The following is a 15,999-nucleotide window of genomic DNA, read 5'->3' as shown; positions in this document are numbered from 1 at the left end:
TTTCAAATTGTAAAAGCTATTAGACTGCACTGCATTTACAGTGGATTAATTAAGAATACCAGTTTATTTTCTACAATGATTAGAACATATATTTGTAACTTCAATGCAGTTTAATGGATAGACAAACTTAATTTAATAAATGTTTTTCAAACTTTACGCAGTATTTGTATTTCATTTCAATAACTAGTAGACTTAACAATTACCAAAATAAAACTTATAAATAAATTTTGTAAATACTAAATAATCATTTGCATTTCTTAAAAATATAGATGCTCAAGTAATAGTGTGGTGGTTTGCTGATGAAATCTGGTAGCTATGGTGGTAAACACAATATGATGATATTGTGGGCCTTTTGCAACAAATGTTTTTTAAGCAATAATAATAAAATCTTATTTGTTACTTAATTAGATAAGCTACTTGTTACTTTTTACCACTTGTTGAAATTAAAAGTTACTTTTAAAATATAAGTTATCTAAGTTAAAGCCTTCAATAGGTTCTAAATGGGAGGTAAGTTTTAAGATAGAGAACTTAAAAAAAAAAATCAAAACCAGTCTTAAAATAACACGCTGACAACTGTGCACAAATATGCTTTAATGTATCCAAATGTATAAGAAAGCAAATGGTATATAGCTCAATGACCAAGCCTTTATTTCCTCACCAACCGATTATACATAATTTTGAAATTTTACATTTAATTTTTGAGTAGCAAAATAAATAAAAAACTAAATAAAGTAGAGGCCATTGAGAGATTCAAAGTAACATAATTTTTGAACTGGTCCTTTTTAATCATTCATAATTTATATTAATTATATTTCATAATTAGACTGACTTTCAAAGCAGGGTTGTTATTTTACCCGGAAAAGCCTGGGATTTGAAAATTTATACTATTGAGGGTGAAGAAAAATTGTATTTTTAAATCCTGTATTATAAAAACTGACATTTCTTAAAGCTCTTTACCACCCTGATGAATCTTTTTTTTTTATTAGTTATTCTAGTATACAGCTTATTTTAAAGAAATTGCTAAGACTAGCAATTTTGAATAATTATGTTAGCCATTTGACCAAAATTCTTAATAAATCTGAAATTTACAAATAATAATAATAAACCTGAAATTTGAATAATTACAAATAAATTTACGTACTTGATATTAAAATTTATATGACTGTTATACACCAAAAAAAAATGTTTTATTTTTATTTTAAACCACATTTAAAAAAGCACTACAATAACTTGATACTACTAAGTACAACTTTCAGCCTTAAATTTAGTTTTGTGATAAAGAAAAAAGATTGGAATAATTGTACTTTTGAATAGTTTAAAGAAAATAAGAAAACTTTGAAACTATTAATAAAAAAACAGTGATTATCCTTAAGGGCATAGGGGGGGGGGGGGGTAAACACCCTTTTTTGGTTTTTAATTTTAATTTATTCAATTTTTACAAAGCTACAACTACAAGATGCTTTTTACAGATTTAAAAAATTAAAAATAATTTTTGAGATATAGCCGGTCAAAGTCTATCTCTAAAATTATTTTGTATTTTTTAAATCTGTAAAAAACATCTTGTAGCTCAGTAAAAACTGAATAAAATAAAATTAAAAACCAAAAAAGGTAGTTTACCCCCCTATGCCCTTGGTTGTTAAGGGCATGGGGGGGGGGGGGGGGGGTCAAACATTTGTTTTTACTAAAAATAACATTGCATCTTATATGAAAGCTTGAAGTACAAAATTTTTGTAGAATAAAAAAATCTTATTTAACTTTGGAAATATTGTAATTGAAAAAAAAAGTTTTCAATAAAAACATATAGACCTCAAGTTTTTTGGAGTCAATTTTCTAGGAAATTTAAAAAACTACTAAAAACTTATCTTTTTCTCCAATTTTTTGAACTAAACACCTCAAATTTTCAGGAAACATTCCTTTTATAGTTTTAAAGACTTTGAATGTTGTGATTCAAAAAAAAAAAAAAAAATTTTTAATAAAAAAAATATAGGTGTTTTTTTTGTAAAAATTTTATTTTTCATAAATAAAAAAAATCTTGCATTCAATCTTTTTAGAATATTATAATAGACTTTCTGTGAAAACATGAAGAAGATTGCTAAAAAAATTAAGGAGGAAATAGATTTTTAGTGAAATGGTCTTTTTTCATGTTTTTAGTTTGTGCCTTCTATTAGGAACGTATTGAGGTCACCAACTTTGATTACACATATCTCAAAAATTAATTGATTTTTTTCAAGCACTTAAAAGTGTCTGTTAGCTCAAATAAAACTCTATAAAATAAGATCAACTTGTAAAAATCAAGGTGGACCCCCCTATGCCCTTAATTGTAAAATAAATAAGTTAGTTAATTGAGTTGTAATGAACTAATAAAAATGATTGTTTATTTTTCTGCCTTTAGATGTATCAATAAGTTGTACTGTCTGATAGTGTTTGTTTATTCTGTATAAAGAAGTTTAATTAATTGTGTTAAATTAAGGTTTTTAACAACTTAATTTAATTTAGCTTCCAAGAGAAAAAAGTTTTTTTTCAAATACTGCATCTGAATAAATTTTTTTTCAGTTGTTTAAGTCACACAAGGTTTTCAAACCATACTTCATGAACAAATATAACATTAAAGTTAATGAGCATGTTTGTTTTTGAGTATTTTAGGTAATTTATTTTAGTAACTTTATTGAGAAGTTTATTTCTTTTATTTTCAAAATTAAATATTGCATTTAAATTATGTTTTCAAATTCTTTTACTATGCTTGTCAAAAAAATTAACTTATATGTAAACTAAACACTGAAAACTAAAATTAGATCAATTGTTATGTTCATATTGATATATTGATCGATGTGAATAATAAACTTCAGCATATCATAAATAATAACATAAATGGGACGACAAATTTTAGAAAAGGAATATACTGTTGAAAAAATTCTTGACTGGAAGGTTATTCCAAAAACTAAAAAGAAAGAATACCTTGTTAAATGGAAAGGTATTATTGTTGATATGTAAATTTCAATAATTTTGTATTTTTTTAATGATGTTGTTGCTTTCAGTTTAAAGTAGCAAAAACGTGTTCTAAAACACATGGAAACACAGTTCTTTAGACAGTTTTTCAAAATAAGTTGTGTTTCCTGTAAGCTTACAAATATGGTAACATACTGCAAGTTTAGTTCATAGTAAATGTGATGTAAATCAATGGAAATATGTTTTTGGTTCCATTTTAAACTTAGTGTTTGCTATTTGCCTTTTAGAAATAACAAAATAAATTTTGTCCAAAAATCCATTTTTGAAAAGCTTTTAAATTTCAATTTAGCCCAAAACTATATCTGTTGATTTTTATTAACTAAAATAAAAAAAATCTAATATCAAAGTTATTTAGGACAGTTATTAGATTGTTTTTTTGCTAAATTTAGCATAGATTTAATATAGGGAATATTAAAGTTAAAAAAGTAAACTATACATCAGTTTTTATAGTACAAATTTCATTCATTTTAAATAATTTTTAAATATAGATGTTTTTGTGAAAAAAATCTATACAAACAGAAGGACAGCAAAACAAGTTAATCATCAGTTTTCTAGGAAATTAAAATATCACTAAAAATATACGTTCTCCTTCATTTTTGAACTAGAAACAGGGTTGCCAAAAAAGAAACAGGAAAAGCTTGGAGTTTTAAACAATTTTTACATCTTAAGTATAAAAATTTTAACTTGATTTAAAACATCTAACATATGTAGAAAGTTTTTTTGTTGACATCAAATTTTTTTTTATTAATCAACACATTTGAAGTAACTTTACAGTATATTTTCAATGTTTTTATACTATTTATACATTATTTTACCTTACTTAACTTTGAACTAAAATAAGACCCAAAAATGTGTATTTTTAAAAAAAGTGTAGGAAATTTTGAAAACCTGGATAAAATTTACCAAAAAGATATGGCAACCCTTTAGAAACCTCAAATTTTCATTAATGTTCCTTTGATAGTTTAAAAGACTTTGAATAGTGTGTTTTAAAAAGTATCAAAAAATAAATGTTGTGGATAAAAATACCAAAAAAATATGTTTTCCTTATAGTTAAAATTCTTAAATTTCCTTCATTCAACCGATCTAAATATTAGTATTGGACTTTCTGTGAAAAGTTGAAGAATTTTGGTCAAAAACCAAAGGAGTAGGTAGATTTTTGCTGAAATAGTTTTTTTTGCATTTTGTTTGCACCTTGGATTAGAAACCTACTGAGCCTACTGACTTTGATTGTTTTAATTTAAAAAATTATTTTAAAGTTGTTTTAGGGTTAAAATTTTTACAAGCTCAAATAAAACTCAACAAAATGAGATAAACTTTATTATGTATATTTTGCTTATGCTCAAATTAACAACAAAAAAGTGCATAACATACTTTTTTCTATTATAAAAACCTAATAAAACTTGATGTAACTGCTAATTAAAATAAGCTTTAAAATATTTTTTTTAAATTTACGCTTTGAGAAAAACCCTTATGTTAAAGAAGTTTTTTTTCCTAGACTGTTGAGTTTATAATTTTAAAAACATCAAGATTTGATTCACACAAAAACCCTTCAAGTCTATTTTTGCCAACTGGAGACAGTAGAGTGATTTTTTATTAGGTTTGAAGCTCCAAATGCAGTAGAATCTAAGCTATCTGACCCTATTAAAAATCAATTTTTTATTTCAGTTGCAGGCCCACTATGACATATTGATGTAAAAATTGTCCTTATACTGGTTTAAATTTATACTTATATTCAAATTTACTTTTTTTTTTTTTGAAATAAAAATTATCAAAAGAAAAACTTCACTTAATCATTTAAAAAGTATAAACAAATTTTACTTACAGTTTGAGTAACATAAAAAATTATCCTTAAAATCATTCTAATTTAAGGGCATATAGGGTCCACCCTGTTTTTTACAAGGTGATATTATTTAGTAGAGCTTTATTTATACTATCAAACCTTTTTAACTGCTAAAGAAGATTCTTGAGGTATAAGCAATAAAAGTCGGTAATCTAAATAAGTTCCTAATAAAAGGCCCAAACAAAACTGCAAAAAAAAACTAATTCACTAAAAATCTATCTTCTCCTTTATTTGTAAACCAATCTTCTTTGAGTTATTAAAGTAGGTCCATTACTAGTCATTAAATTGATTAAATACTGTATTTTTTTGTTTTTTTTTTGTCAAAATTTTTATTTGCTAAAATTTTAAACATTTCAACCTAAAAAATCTTTTCAGCTATAAAAAGAAGGTTTCCCAAAATTTTAAAGTCTCTAGCTCAAAAAAAGCTAGGTTTTTAATAATTTTTTAAATTTCCAAGAGAGATAAATGATATTAAATAAATAGTGGTTCATACGTTTGTATAGAATTTATTCACAAAAATGTTTGTATCTAAAAAACTAATTTAAGTTTTTATATTCTTAAAACATTGACTTTTAGTTAATACTTATAGCTTAGACATGAAAACTAATGTTAAATTTAGTTTAAAAAAATGTTGGACTCTCCTGTGCCCTTGCACTATAGCTTTACAAAAAGAGAATTAATAACCCAGGCATAACATATTTTGTTATACAGTGTAGATTAATCAGTTAACAGGCTTAAGGTAAAGGGCAAATAATGCAAAACTTTGTGGTATTCTTATAAAATATTTTTTTTGTATGGGAAGGCCTAGTTTCTAACAAGATTGCAAAACACCTATTCTTTTAAGTACTTACATGCTTATGCTATGATTTCAAGCATAAGTATAATTTTGCTCAATCTTCAACAGGATATCCGAAAAGCGAGTCAACATGGGAGCCACCTTCCCACCTCCCCAATGAGTTGATTCGCGATTACGAGGAAAGCATCCAAAAACAAACTCCTAAGTTGTTTGATGGGAAAGTGCCAGAGAAATTGCTGGGCAAGAAAGTGTTCAACAGCAAAACAATGTACAAAGTAAAGTGGAGGAACTTGCCCAAAACTGAAGGCACGTGGGAACTCGAAGACAACATTTCCAAAGACCTAATAGCTCGGTTCAATGAGGCAATTAAGAAGCAGATGGAAAAAAAGGGTTTAATGGGCAAACGGCCTGGTCAAGAAGACATTTCTCCTCGAGTTCCAGTTAAGGTGAAGAAGGTTTTAGTTAAGCAGGAAGCTGCAAGTCCCGTTCAAATAAAGAAACAGAGTGACGTGAATAAAATTCCTAAAATCAAGAAAGAGGTCACAACCCCTCCATTGACTCCCAGCAGGACCAGCAGGAGACTTGCGGGTAAGCCCAGATTGAGCATTGCTGAAAAAGCTCAGCAGCTGAAAGAAATGCTGAATAGTGGTTTGAATGTTAAAACTCCTGAAATAAGGAGGAGGTTGGACAAGAGCAAAGTTACTAGATTGCTTGAAAAGAGCCCTATAAGAAAGCAGCCACAACCAAGTGGAATGTCTGCTACAAATCCAGTGACCACAACTCCAAAAGTTGTTTCACACGGCAACCTTTTTGAAAAGATCAGCAAGCAGTTTTCACCTCCACCAACATCACTGTTGAAAAAAAGTAGCACTTTAGATAACAAAGTCAAAGAACTGGTGCAGAAAAATGCAGAGAATGTAATACAATACTCCATGCCTGAACCAAGCAACTTTGAGTCATCTTCAAAAGCAAACTTGGAAGCTGAAGGTGATCTTGGAGATGTAGATGTAGACACTTTTTTATCCCCAGGTGATAAAATTGACCTTACCAAGGATGATTTGGCATTTGATGTTGGTGGACCACCTACCACAGAAACTGCTGACAACGATGAGCAAATTGCCACAACTACAGATGCTGATCAAGATAAAGTTGCAAATGTAGAAGAAAAGGTCACAAGTGCACCTCTAGTAGTAAGCAACCAAGCAGTAGATACTTCCATGCACAAACCAGTTGTAAAACCAATACCCCCACCTATGGAAGAACCCTCAACAAAAGAAGTGGAAAAAATAGATTTTGATGCTTTCATTCTGGAGAAAAAGAAAGCTGCTGAAGAACCTAAAGGTAAGTTGAAATTTAAGTCCTGCATGTTTCCAAAATTTCTTAAAATATAACTGCACCATTGTTAATCTTTTATAATAAGTGAATTTTTTAAATTTTGTTATAGGTTTAATTATTTACGTAATATATAATCATGTAAAAAAATTAGTATTATTTTTATAAAATTATATTGACAGTTAAAGAATTTGTTCTAGATGAAGAGTATTCCCCCAAAAAATTCACCCACATCCCAGAAAAGCTGTCAAAGAAGAGAGTTACACATGACGGCACTTTATACTTCGTTAAGTGGCAGGTTATTAACATTTTATTGAAAATAATTCAGTTTGTACAATAATTTTTAATATATTACTAACTGATTTTCACAGGGACTGCCTAAAGCTGCTAACACATGGGAGAAACTAGAAGACCTGGAAGTCAATTACCAAGGCATCATTGACAAGTTTGAAATGTTGTACAAGCTGCAGGAAGATAAAAAAAAGAAAATGCAAGATGTAAAGCAAAATGATAACAAGCAGGTAACTAACACGCTTAATCATTTGTAGTATCACAAGTAGTTTAATCTCTTTTTCTTATAAGTATCTTTCCATTTAAAGCTTTGAAAGCGGGATAATTTAATCAGGTTATAAAAAAAAATATTTAAGTAATACTTAAATTTTGTTTTAGTATCAGTAAATTTATGTTTCAGTAAAGTTATGTATTTAAATTCTAGAAATTAAAATCAGCGGATATAGATTCATTGTTAGATGATCGTATTTTATAACTAACAATTATTTTTCCAAAAATAGAAGGTGTAGAAGTAAAAAAGAAAATTTGTAACTTAATTTACTTTTTATTATAATACAATTAAACTTAAACAGTCATCCCAAGCGAAGTTGAAAGAACTTTATCACTGGATAAATCCGAAAGCATTTAATTGCTCAGCAACTCCTGTTGTGCCTCAATTGTCACCAAAAAGTAAGAAATATACCAAAGAAGATATACAAGAGATGTTAGGAAGACATATGCTGGATAATAAGGTTGTTTTTCCTATGTTATTATGTAGCAACACAACATTGTTATAAGTATATATATTTTAACTACTTTTTTATGTGTCTTTAAAACTGAGTACTTTATGAGTAGTGATGTACCGGACTCACAATTTTGGTCCGGTACATCACTATTTATGAGATAATATTTTCAAAAAAATACAAAAATATTAGAAAGATACATAATGGTGGGTTTTTAGAGCTTATTATAAGCTTCTACTGGAACATAAATGTTCTGTAAACAAGGCACATTTTTCTCCTGGGTGGTCAGATTAACCAGAAAAAGTTACTTGCGGTTGACTTGTTTTGAAAAAGGCAGAAAAAGAAAAATATGTAACTTTTAAACATTGAATCATATACATAACAGAATTATAATTGAATATATGTTAGGAAATCTCAAAAGTTGCTATTAATTCCACTTGAATTTATGAACTTAATTGTTCAGTAACAATCGAGTCACATCAGATTTGACCATTACCAGCAAAAATATTACATTCATGCACTAATGATTAAGTTGTTTTATAGACAAAAGAAAATTTTGAACTTTTATCAAACAGACAAAGCTAACAATTTATATACAAAACAAAAGTTTAAATGTAGACTGAAAGATAAAATAAAAAGGGAACGATGTTATGTTTAAATAGTTTTAGTCTCACTTAATCTTAACATTTAAGTATTTTTCTACAAATAGTAATTACATTGTTTAATGAAGTAAGGGAAAATAGCAAGTTTATTTTTTCATTTTTAAAACCTATCAAAAAAGTGCACTAGCTAAAGAAAGGTTTGTATTAAATAAACTTGCAGTTTAAGTATAATCTTCTACTTAATTTGAACAGGTTGTTTACGCGATAAAGTTGAAATGTCAGTCCGAAGTTAAGTATGTTCAGAAGAAAGACCTGGACTGTCCGGGTTTGATAAAAGAAGCAGATAGAAAATACCAGGAAGAATTGAAAGCAGCAAGTCAGGCTATTGGTAAACAGCCATCAACTGGTTAGTTTTGTTTTTGTTTATCATCAAAAAATATAAACGTTTTAAAAAATTGCATTATTTTACAGCTACATCTGAAAAAACATATTTTAAGTTTTTTTTTCTTTTGTTAACCATTTTGTTACAGAAAAGTATTTTTGTCTCAAAAACTTGCTATGCAGTGGTAGCAAAGCACGACCTGATAACTAATCCTCTAGACTGTAATTTTCTTCAAACCGTATTAAGCAACGAATAATCGTTAAAACTATGTAGGTGTAAAACTTACTTTTCTGTACTTTTGTTTTAAATTAACTGCATGTTGTTGGTTCATCAACCTTTGATAAGTAAGTTTTCCTAAATTGTTTTGTTTACCTTACAATGTTTTTTTCCGTTTAATAGCAGGTAGAAGCAAAAGAAAACGAAAGATGAACAGCAAGTATGCTGATGATTTTGTAGCGAACGGTTTGGGTTACGCAATGGGACTGTCTGCATCTTTGTACGAACAAGAACGTAAAAAATTGGGGGAGTTTTCTCAAACACCTTCCATACAGCTCACTCCACCAGGAAGTCCAATCAAGAAGAAAAACAAAAATGATATTGTAAGTGTCTAAATTAGTACTTAAAATTTTCTTTGTGTTTTCTAAATTTCAGATGTGTCTAGTTCATGTATAATTGATATTTTATTAGAAATGTTTACAAACTTAAAGAAAAAACTGTGATAAATTTTCAAGTATTTATTAATTTCTACTTCATGGCTCTTATGAAAAATTTGAAAAATGAATACTTGTGTTATATATTTAGTTGTACCTAATAAAAAAATAAAAAAATAGTTAAATGAACAGAATGTTCAAAAGGTTATAATATTTAAATATTTTAGCTAATACATCGTTCAAAATAATATATAATCTTGTAGTATTAACCTACTTTAAATTGCTTAGTTATTAAATTTGGATTAAATTTAAATTGCTGTCACATTTTAAAGTTGTGTTAAGTATTTTAGTTTAACAACGAGACAAAAGTAACTGTACTTGGTTTTACTGAATAGAGTAGATAGGTAGCGATTTATTCAATATGTAAATTTGTTAATGTAAAATGCCATTATCTTTCAAAACACGCACAATCTACAAACGGTCGTAAAAAATGGTGCTACATCATGTGATTTTATTGTTGCTCGAGCAAACTTGACAGTAACTCGTTCTTATTGTACTAGTACTACCACTAGCTTGTATAGTTTTTGCATGCTACTTTTTCTGCTGGTATTTTAGTGTGCATTTCGAAATGGCTTAATGCATTTTTTCAAAATGAATTTTGGTTCGAAATTTATTACTATATAGCAATGCTGAAGAATTTAAGTAGTCCTCTGAATTAGGCTTATAGTGGTTCATCAAAACGTATTTAAAGTAAATACATTTTCTTAACAACAATTCTTTAACTACAGTAACCACCTTTTGTTTCATAAGTTGAAGTTTTTTGTTTTTGATAAGTTTATAAAATTATGAAAATTAGAAAAAAAACTTATAATAAAGTCAAAAGATCTAGAACAAATTCCAAAATTTATAGTCACTCTAGAACGCTTAATTTTTTGTTTTTGATTTTTTAGATAATAAGTTTTTCAGTTAAATCAGACTTACATAGATTGTATTCGTTATTAATAATAATTTACAAAAAGTATATAATTTTAAATATAACAATGTAAATGTTTATAAGACATAATCCAAATAACAAGAAAGTCAAACTTAATTAATCACATTCTTATAAACATGACTAAATTGATGTATGTATATTTAAATCCAAATTTGTCTTAGTCAAACTGATTACTATCATGTTAAACGTTCAGTTGATATGAACTTGAATACTTTCATTTACATTCACAACTCACTTTTAATTATTTTGAAGGCTCCAAACGCTTCAAGAGCGCTGAACAAAACCGCCAAAAGCGTCTCTCAGTTTGGCAAAATCGAAAAAAGCTCGAAAAAAATGGGACGTCCACGAAAGGTCGACCCGGCAAGTTCGGGGCAGCCGAAACAAAATGGGCGTCCGAGAAAGTTGGACCTGATAACCGATTACACGTCGCCAACCGCCATGCATGTGGCTCAGAAAGCAAAAAGTATTCAAGTGAAGTCCAAGTGGTGGAAAAAGGGAATACCAGTTGTGAAGGTTAACATTTCAATATAATCAAGTATATTTATGAAATTAATTGTATGCAATTATTTTATGTATTGGTTTTACAAATATTCAATGCTAGGAAAAAATATTATTTGTTGTTAGAGTGATAAATTAATTTGATATATATTCTTACGATTAAATGTAATAAAAAGTGTTTAATTAATTTAAAAACCTGTATTTTAATTGACTGTTGTATTTCGTGGTAATTTATTTAAAACTAAGAAATTTAAACATTTATAGAAATTACCTTAAAGTTAACTTTGATGATAATCAAATTTTTAATAAGCATATGTTAAACAACCAATATAAGTTTAAGTCTAATGCTAGTTATGCTTATTGTCAGCGTGGTAATCATTACAAATATATATATAAAACATAAATGCTTTTTGATTTATGAAACGTATATTTCAAAGGTAACGAACGGAACGAAGTCAAATGGTAAATTGAGATTAAAGGTAATTTTCGAAGGCATTGAAGAAGGTGAATACATCCCGGCCCCCTGCGTATATCACAAGTAATATTTGTTTGTATTTATTTAGAATCAGAAAAATATTTTTTTAACAACTACTTTGTGAGTATCATAGGACTTGCAATTTTTTTTTTTACAATGTTATTTTGAAAGTAGTATTAAGAGAAGTTTTTCATATGTTAATTTACTAAGCACTGAGTAAAAGTCATTAATCAAATACTATGTACGCTAATAACTAAAATAATAAACGTAATACTGTTAATAAATAATATTTTTGACGAATTCAAGTGCTCAATGCTCTTGTGATTTTTAAGTTTTATCAATAATAGTTCTGTAATGTCTAATGTACAAGGATGGCTACATATATTTTGTAATATATGAAAACTAACTTATTTATTAACATCCTAATAGCTGTGGGCATTTTTGATAAATTTACTGTTAATATAATTACATTAACCATATATTGTAGATATAACAAAAGTAATGTAAATAAGCATTTATATGCAATTCTATAATATTTCCCAAAATTTTGATAGTTAAAAAGAAATTAAATACTCAGTCATACAGAATTTTTATAATGAAACTTAAGTTACAAAATGTAAAAGCAACAAATATAGGTGATAATAATTCTGTAAAAAAAATCTTTGTTTTATTATTACTTGATTTTTTACGTTATAAGAGAAACTTGTAAATAGTGAATCAGTTAGTCTTTGAAATTATATTTATATCATTCAGTTTACACCGAAGTTTTAGTAAAACTTACCACAGTAAACAGTGTTTAATTTATTAAAAAAATTACTCAGTCGTGTTAATCATACAAAAGTAAATTTAAAGTATATTGCGAGTAGTTGAATCACAGTAAAAATGATTTCAGTTTCAACCAAAATAACCACTAGTCAACCAGACCCCACATGACCTTGACTTCTAAAAAAGATTCCGATCCAATTAATTTAAAAAGTTAAGTTTTTTTTAGAAATATGACGTCTATATCTAAAAATACAATCAACCCAATTTTGATATCAAAGTTCCATAAAAAGGCAAATGTAAACTATCAAGCATAAAAAGTTTTGCTTTGTTGGATAAATTTTTTTGTGGTTAACAAATACTAAAAATAAACTCTCCCTTCTGGGAACGGGTCTAAATTGCACGAAGCCAAATTTGCACGAGAGTAAATAATTACAGGAAAAAAAAAACTAAAAAATAGTTTATTAAAAAAAAAAAGTTACTGACTGAGGGTAAAGGGTAACAGTGAAAGTAAAAAAAATATATATGAATAAAAACAACTTACTGACCGAGGGTAAGGGTTAGGGGTGACAGTGATATTAAAGAAAAAAAAAAAGCTTCAATTATAAATATAAAAATAAATAATTTAACCGGCCGAATTGTCTCCGTGCAAAATTATCTTTGTGCTTTTGTGCAATTTTGTTCCCTTGTGCAATTTAGACAGCTACTTCTCCCTCCTAAATAATGGAAATACTAAGGTAGTTTTTCAACTTGCACTTTATTGACGTACGTTTGAAATTAGATCAATCGAACCATGTTGATTTATTTAAAGTAGCTTTTCTTTCTTCTTTTCATGACACACCAATGTATTTGTTGTACTGTGATGTTATTCCCCAAACAAAATAATCTTTGTATACTTGTTAAATATTTTAAAATCGGGTTGTACAACTTCTCTAGTTAGATATTATCTGCCTTTTGTGCATAACAGGTTGGAGTTGTAAGACATAGAATTTTGCGAGCGTGTAACTTATGTAAAATTATACTAAAATTATTTTTTAGTTATATTGATTTTTAGTTGTCCATCCTGTAGATCACGATAAGTAACCTATTTAACCACAAAATTTAAACAGTTATAAATCAGCTTGAATGAAAAATAATAATTTTCTCTAATAACTCGTCACAGGTTCCCAAAGCAAGTTATTGAATTTTTCGAGAAACAGCTTTTTGTCGAGAGACTGCCACCTCAGATTTGAACAGATTGGAAACTTGCTTTGCTTTCATACAACAGACATGGATGAGACAAGTTGCTATATTTGTTTTTTATAACAGCATTTCCGAAAGCATCTAAAAAGCATAGATTCATCAGAAGCTGAATATTTTTTATTAGATTAAATAAATGTTAAAAAAATTTCTATTTTACGAAAATTTTACCACTAAATTTCTTTACTTTTTTTTATAGAGTATTAGATAAAAGTTCATTTATTACTACAACATTTTTCAATATAAATGAGTTGAATTTGATTATTTTCTTTGATGCCGTCAAAAGTACTTTTTTTTAGTATAAAATAGCTTTCACAAAATAGTTTCGGCTAAATTAAGAACTTGTACAGTTTTGTTAGGTGAAATTATTTTGGGCGTTTTTAATCTACCGTTTTTGAAAATTTTGTCTAGTGTGATTTTTTGTTCAGCAGTATGATTTTTTGAAAGACAAAACAATTAGTAAAAGGTAAATGATGCTGCTTTGCATTCGTACTTTTGTACTAAAAAAAAATTAAGACCATTTTTTTTTACAATTTTGATACATTGCAACATTTTCCGTTTGAAATAAAAGCTGTCTGAGTTAGAAACACTAAATTTAAATAAAGCTTAGTTACAATAATTCTTGAAATAATTAATTTTTGTTGTGTTTTTAATTTCTTTACTGCTTTCTTTTATTTTAATCATTTAACGTCTGCTTTTGACTACTTTTATAACAATTTAGCAGGCTTTGATATAGTGATGAAACACAATTTGATTAATTTAAAACGTAAATTTGGTATAACAATTGTTTCACTTGGGTTGAATAGAATTTCAATTCATATTGAAAAAAATTTTTCATTATGATAAACCTTTTTTTTTCGGATTTTTATGTCTTCATATTTGTGTTTCTTATAAAATAAATAAAAAGTTTTCAACAAAAATTGTTAATAACTATATTAAAGTTTATAACTTAACTACAAACCTGTTTTTCAAATTTTTTTTTTTTAATATTTTTGTTTATATCTGAATTAAGCATTTTTTATCGTCAATTGACCTATTGGCTGCATTATGTACATAACCAACATCATTTATCTAACGATTACACCTTTTATTTATTTCTATTAGCTTAAACTATGAATATTTTTCAATGAATAAGTAGTAAATGCGTGGTAAACTTACTACACCATATTTTACATGATAAGTATAACTAATGTTACAAATAATTTTACTTATTATAAGTTAAATAAAAGAAACATTCAGTTTAAAAAAATTTCACATGAGTTCGCACTTTGAACACAGCACAAAAAAACAAGCATAATTAAAACAAAATTTTAGATTTAAAGTTGCTAACTCAAGCAGAAGATATCATTGAAAGTTTTTAAAAATATAAACATTAAGATGTTTTTATTAAACAATATTAAAACAATGTCAATAAACGAAGTTTCTTAATCAAAAAAGTCGTAATTTGTTAAGTTTTTAATTCTGTAGGGCAGGGTTTCCCAAAGTGGGCGATTTTAGTAAGTTGGAGGGCGATAATTAGTGAGGGGGCGAAAGGGTGGGAGATAAATAGTAAGGGGGAGATTTTAAAATTTTGAGCTGTCATAAATTTTATACTTTTTATCTTGCTATTTTACTAAATTTAAACTTAAACAAAAAAGCTTATTTCCTTTATATAAAACATAAAGAAAAAATTAAGTACTTATGACTCCTACTTTCAAGTAAATTACATAATTTTATTTATATATTTTCTTATTTAAAAATTACATAGATCATAGACAATTGGAATCCCTCTCACCATTTTATAACCTGACATATATGGTTTGTAGAAATCTATGTTAACTATTATTAACTATCACCTCATGATATTTTCAATTGTTTTTTGAAACGTCACTAAGTTAGACTAATATAAACAATGAACTTCACCGCACGATCTACAACAACAGCATCCGAGACAATCCTACGACTGGTTTCGTCCTTATTAGGACTCATCAGGCAGGAATAGTCGCAAGAAACCGCTGTTGTGATCTTACCAAGCGGGCTTAAGTACGAAGTACTGAAGCGACCGTTTGTGGGTAAAGTCCGAAAAATTGACGCAGGCAAATCTTTATAGCTCAACGTCTTAGACATTGTCAGCTTAATGTGAGATTTTACTCTCCACGCTCGTTTTATCAGTTTTAGCCAGTATTTATTTCGGCCATCGTCAACAAGTTGAGATGTTGTAGATCGTGCGGTGAAGTTCATTGTTTATATTTGATGGCATAAAACATCTCAACTTGTTGACGATGGCCGAAATAAATACTGGCTAAGTTAGACTAAGAAATAAAACTATACAAGGTTGCCAATTTACCTGGAAACCTAAAAAAACCTGGAATTTGACAATTTAGGCGAAAAAAAACCCTAAAAAATCTGGAATTTTTAACAATTTCAACAT

General features: G+C 27.7%; 1 protein-coding gene across 1 annotated transcript; it reads left to right on the top strand.

Annotated features, from left to right (window-relative positions):
• Positions 1 to 2,845: 2,845 nt before the first annotated feature.
• LOC145847156 (uncharacterized) lies at positions 2,846 to 11,651 on the top strand (the record flags this gene model as incomplete). The annotated part of the gene is made up of 9 exons (XM_082953532.1): positions 2,846 to 2,971; positions 5,751 to 6,983; positions 7,175 to 7,272; positions 7,346 to 7,495; positions 7,838 to 7,996; positions 8,842 to 8,995; positions 9,371 to 9,570; positions 10,868 to 11,128; positions 11,551 to 11,651. Coding segments are annotated over exons 1-9 (2,459 nt in total), but the record flags the coding sequence as incomplete, so codon positions are not given.
• Between the last annotated feature and the right edge of the window lie 4,348 nt (positions 11,652 to 15,999).

Source organism: Thalia democratica, unplaced genomic scaffold, assembly GCF_965202585.1.
Source record: "Thalia democratica unplaced genomic scaffold, ktThaDemo2.hap1.1 HAP1_SCAFFOLD_836, whole genome shotgun sequence".
NCBI lineage: Eukaryota > Metazoa > Chordata > Thaliacea > Salpida > Salpidae > Thalia > Thalia democratica.
The sequence above is the reverse complement of the archived record's forward strand: the minus strand, read 5'-3'. Positions and strand labels throughout refer to the sequence as shown.